Source organism: Arachis ipaensis, chromosome B1 (genome assembly GCF_059453495.1).
Source record: "Arachis ipaensis isolate K30076 ecotype BB chromosome B1, ASM5945349v1, whole genome shotgun sequence".
Classification (NCBI taxonomy): domain Eukaryota; kingdom Viridiplantae; phylum Streptophyta; class Magnoliopsida; order Fabales; family Fabaceae; genus Arachis; species Arachis ipaensis.
The window spans coordinates 49,325,297-49,330,974 of record NC_142436.1 but is presented as its reverse complement, the minus strand read 5'-3'; the positions used below and the strand labels follow the sequence as shown (position 1 = coordinate 49,330,974).

At 28.9% G+C, this 5,678-nt stretch overlaps 1 protein-coding gene across 1 annotated transcript; it reads left to right on the top strand.

Annotated features, from left to right (window-relative positions):
• Positions 1 to 1,826: 1,826 nt before the first annotated feature.
• On the top strand, positions 1,827 to 2,697 carry LOC107630193 (14 kDa proline-rich protein DC2.15). The gene has a single exon (XM_016333267.3). The coding sequence runs from the start codon at positions 1,922 to 1,924 to the stop codon at positions 2,441 to 2,443; it is 522 nt and encodes a 173-aa protein (XP_016188753.1). The 5' UTR covers positions 1,827 to 1,921; the 3' UTR covers positions 2,444 to 2,697.
• Positions 2,698 to 5,678: the final 2,981 nt, after the last annotated feature.

Here is a 5,678-nt window from a genome sequence, read left to right as displayed (position 1 = left end):
AAAATTAAGCACATCATACTTATCAAATAAATTTACAAGTAACAAATAAATGTTGAATAGATTTAACATTATTCTTACAAAGCACACATATATTAGCACTTTGACCAATAATATTTCATCTACTCAAATAGTCCTTAGTATTAATCCAAGGATCGGAACAAAAACAAAGTAAACTATAATTTATTATATCGTCTGAGATAGTTACTACTAACAAACATACACAAATTAATTAACAGAACATAAGTATTTGTTATCACCCTTATAAAGCTTACCGAGCCGGTTTCTTCAATTAATATGAAACTTGTAATTGATCCTCTCACACTTAAGATTGGAGATGTAAGAAATGACTCAACTAGAATATATATTTTTTTTTTAATAAAAGAGTTCAACACACAATAAAGTGGAGCGGCAAGGTTACCAACAGAGTCTCAAAACAAAAATACAGAAATAAAAAGAAAAAATAAAAATAAAAAAATAGTGCCTTCCAGCAATTTTTTGTGTTATCTCCGACATTGCCATCAATAATAAAAGGGATCCAAGTTACACCAATCTCTATAACTGATCAAAGATTTGTGGAACACCTTTTCAGCTCCAGACTCCTTGTTATTAAAAATCCGCCCGTTCCTCTCTAGTCACACATTCCAAATAACTGCAAAAAAACATATGAACCACTTCTTCCGCTCCTCTTTTCTGTTGACAACGCCCGTCCAACTCTCAAAATGTTCTTTCAATGAGCCCGAAACAGTCCACTTCCTCCCAAGGTCAGATAGCCAAGCACCCCACACCTGTCAGGTAAATTCGCAACCAAGAAACAAGTGATAGATATGTTCAATATCTTTATTACACAATACACACATGTGATCATCGTGGCTAATAATTCCTAGCCTAAGCAGCCTCTCTTTGGATTAGTCTAATAGTTAGTTCACTAATCCATTTAATTAGGTGTTGGGTTTTCAATCCCATATTGTTTATGCAGCAATCCATTAACCATCAAAAATCCTTAAATAGAGTTATGATCCACGACAAATTAATCTTTAGACTGTCGGAACAAAAAATTACAGCGAAAACATATATATAAGATATATGATAGAATATGCATGATATTTTGTTAGAATTCCAAAAAATTAATGTCAGAAGTGATGAAGGATAACTTAAATTTATAAATCGTTCTACACAACCATATCTTCATATTTCCCATTTTGTTCCCCTTATAGCACATAAAAGTCTTCTTTCAAATGTTTAATTAATAAATTAGATACCCTAAAATCGAATTCGAATCACGGACATGTATTCAAATTCAAACTTTCGCATGTGTAACGGGTCCAATCATAAGTGCCACCCAATGGAGAAGTTCTTAAAGCAAAAGAATTATCTTGCAAATTTTCAAAAGAAAAAAAAAATGAAAATAAAAAGATCACAAAATCTTTTTCTTTCAATCCACCGGCACTCTCCAATGTATGCGAGATATTTACTTCTAAATGTTTCAAATCTTATTGTGGAATCAAGTTTCTTCATAGTGCAAAATTTTGCGATCGAGTTATAGACCCGCAAATTCATGTAGCCCCCACATACTCACAAGTCACAAAAATCCAAAACCTAATTACCTGATTACTCTGCCAACTACTAAAGCTCTCTGATCATGTTCACACATGGTCATTTTTCGTTAGCTTAATTCTTAAATTTCCCTACCACGTTTAGTTTTTTAAAAATAACAATCATTGTACGTTCACTCAATAGTTACAAGTTGCAAGAAACAACTCATCAACCCACCTTTGGCCCCTCAAATCAAGCACCACACGACCGCTATATAAGCCACTACTCCCTTCAAACAACCCTCATCTTCGTCAAAAACACTCCTAAACCCTAGTAGTAAAACTTGTGATCATAACAAAGACTTAGCTACTAGCTTCAAGAGTTTAAGATGGCTTCCAAAACACCTTCTTCCATTGCTCTTTTCCTCATTGTCAATATCCTCTTCTTTTCACTCGTCTCCGCCTGCGGGACTTGTCCTGGTCCTAACCCGAAGCCGAAGCATCATAAGGGCAGTCCAGGACAAGGCCCTTCACGCGGTTCCGGTGGTTCTGGTGGCTCGACGCCTTCTGGTGGATCCACTCCATCAGGCGGTGGTTCCACTCCCTCAGGTGGAACTACTCCTTCTGGTGGATCCACCCCATCAGGCAGTGCGTCATGTCCACGTGACGCACTCAAACTCGGCGTCTGTGCAAATGTACTCAACGGTTTATTGAATGTGACTCTGGGTCAGCCGCCAGTGACCCCTTGCTGTACTCTTCTCAATGGTCTCGTCGATCTCGAAGCCGCCGTGTGTCTCTGCACCGCGCTTAGAGCAAACATTCTCGGCATCAACCTCAATCTCCCCATCTCCCTTAGCTTGCTCCTCAATGTCTGCTCAAGGCAAGCTCCACGTGGCTTCCAATGTAACTAAGCACAAAAACATGATGCTTAGTGTTTCATATAGTTCTGGCTTTAATTTACTTCTGCATTCAAGATCCCATTGATCACTATTGTGTGATATTTACGTCTGTGCATGGATGATTAACTGCTTGTTATATTGTCCCTTCAATTATTCACTGTATGTTTCTTAGTCATGGTGCAATAGCTCCAAAGCTGTTGAATTAGTGTTCTTTACTCCATTGAGAAATTATTATATTTACTAATAATCATTCCTTCTAAACTTAATTCTTGTTTTTCTCTTAGTTTCTTTTTTTCCTTTTGAGTAAACTACTATTTGGTCTCCAATATTTAGCTTAAATCTCAATTTAGTTCTTAATATTCTAAACACCCTATTCTAATATCAACAAGTTTTAAATAGATTGAATATATTGTCTTACCATTAAATTTAACTCAAATAATTAACGAAAAATTTTTTATTTTAATAATTATTAATGAATCAATTTTACGTACTGAAATTCAACTGTTATATTAAATTTTAAATATGTTAATTATTCATATCAAATTTAATTGTAAAATAATATTGAATTTGTTTAAAATTTTGTAGAACTAAAATAAAACGTTTAAAACATTAAAAATCAAATTAAGATTTGACCTAAACATGATTATAATAGCATTTATTTTTTTCTAACTAAATAATATTGATTATTCAAATAATAATGTTTAAGAGATAACAAAAAATCAATTCAAATAGTATAAAATTATTTTATTTAATATTTATTAATTATTATTAAAATAATTATATAATTTTAGATATAATAAATATATAATTATAGATATTATATATATAAAATTTTAGATATTAGATTAAATAAAATAATTTATTTATTGTTCCTATATGATTACCTTTAACTGAATTATTGTTTTTCTTTTCAAAAATAAACGGTGACATTGAGATCTGAACCTAATTATATATATATTTTCACTATTCGATTATATCTAGAGGTCGATTAACTAAACTATATATGGCCCTTGTCCCTTCCTTTCTCAAGTCCCCAACAAAACATAAAATAAGAAGAAAAAAATCTTTTAAAAAGAAGAAATGTTAAAAAAAGAAAAAGATAAATACTTAAAAACCCTGCAATGAGCCCGTGAGTTATGTGTGCTATATGACTCACGAACGGCTATTATTTTAATTTGCCACGAAATAAAGTAATTAAAGCTTATTATTAATTAATTAAGCTAATGAAACCAAATCTATAACTGAGGTTTAATTAGGCCAACTCGATTATTTCCGTTACTGGTAATTGCAATTAATATTTTAATAACTGAATGGTTTTTATGTACAAGCATCATATTCGATCCCTTTTAAAATATATGATTGGGATCTAGCTATCAGCTGGTATGTCGTTTTTCTTTTTGGACTGGTATCCCAGGAATTAAATATCGAAATACTAATTCATAAAAAAAATGAAAAATAATAAAACTGATGAATACTTTATCTCTTTTCTGAGTGACAGTCGGGTACATTGGATTTGTTGAAGTTTAGGGCAAAATAGGATTTAGATTTTCAAAGCACTATTTGTCCCGTGACATGCAACGTGCGCAGAGTTCATATATGGAGGTAGAGTATATTATTTATTCATAAGGGTGTGCTGCTATTTTCGCTCATTAGCATTTAGTTTTTACTGAATTATGTTACACCAACATAATTAACTATATACTTATAGTGAAATACGATTATTATCACCTATTTATATTTATAGTAAAAATTTATATATAGATAATATATCAAACTTTATAAGAAATATAATAAAATTTGATTCATGCATATTAAAATAATCAAATTTCATAAATAATATAGTAAATTGTATTTATTTTTGTTGCTAAAATATAAATATATAAAATTGTAAAAATATAGTAGTAACTAATTTTTAATGTTTATAAAATGTTTAAGTATTTTACTATGAAAAAGTTTAATTATTTTATAATTAAATATTTTGATTATTATTGCTTTGATAAAAACTATTAAATAACACATATAAATATGATGAATATTTTATGATGTTCATTGGACATTATATATATATCATGTGCAAATTGAAAACTTCTGTAATTCTGTAGGTTTTTCAACAAAGGATTGATCACATAGGTTGAGCCATGTGCCTTAGCTGTAAGCCTGTAAAAGAAAGATAAGCAAGGATTTGGAATATATTTACGTACATTGAAATCCACTATTTTTCAGGTAACAGTAAATTTTTTAAATTTTTTTTCATATTAAATTTTAAATATTAAATACTAAATTATAAATACAAAATTTTAAATTTTAAATTAAATAAAAATAAAAAAACAAATTTTAAACTCTAAATAATAATAATAATAATAATAATAATAATAATAATAATAATAATAAATTGTTGGAAGAAAGTTATTTGACTATCCATTCAACCTATTTTAACAAAATTAAGACGACCAACCATCAAAATGCAAAAAATTATAATATGTACACCCACTTAGAAAGGCTTACTTATAAGTTATAATAAAAAAAATAGAATTATTTTCAGTGGTAAAAAACGAATGGAGCAGCATATAGCACCTAAGAACACACACACACAAAAGGTGGACGATTAAGGAGTCACGGGATGGAATTAAATGAGCTAAAGGTTGACAAGCTCAGGTAGCATTCCACTAATTAATAAAGTTGGCTAGAAATTTAGACATTAAGTTTTGTAAAACAATGAGAAAAAGTATTTGTCTTATAGAGCTTTTATGATCTAAAGATCTAGAGTTTAATTATTATTAATTTTAAAAAAAATTTTTTAGTATAAAATAAATAAAAAGAAAAAAACAAACTATATACAAAATTAAATAAATCTAAAAAGATACTCTTGTATAAGAAAACATACTAGAAATATAATTATAAATATGACTCTTATTATTAGTTTAAGATTTTGAGAGATAATTTTATGGCAAATACGACATAGTTACTTAATAAAAGTATAAAACCATACACCGTTATTGAAAAAGCCATCAATTAAGCTGGAAAAGCTGAAAATGTTACTTATTAGCATGCAAAGAGTTTCTCCTTTGCATTGCAATGAAGCTTCAAATTATATATATATATATATATATATATATATATATATATATATATATATATATATATATATATATATATATAGTGTCTATAGTGGTTACAATGTCTTAAAAAATTATTATTAAAATTAAAATAATATTTTTTATTATTTAACTATACTTAAAAAAAAACT

Bases quoted from the DNA above. Each gene is read 5' to 3' on its own strand.
- LOC107630193 (XM_016333267.3), top strand. From the start codon at position 1,922: ATGGCTTCCAAAACACCTTCTTCCATTGCTCTTTTCCTCATTGTCAAT.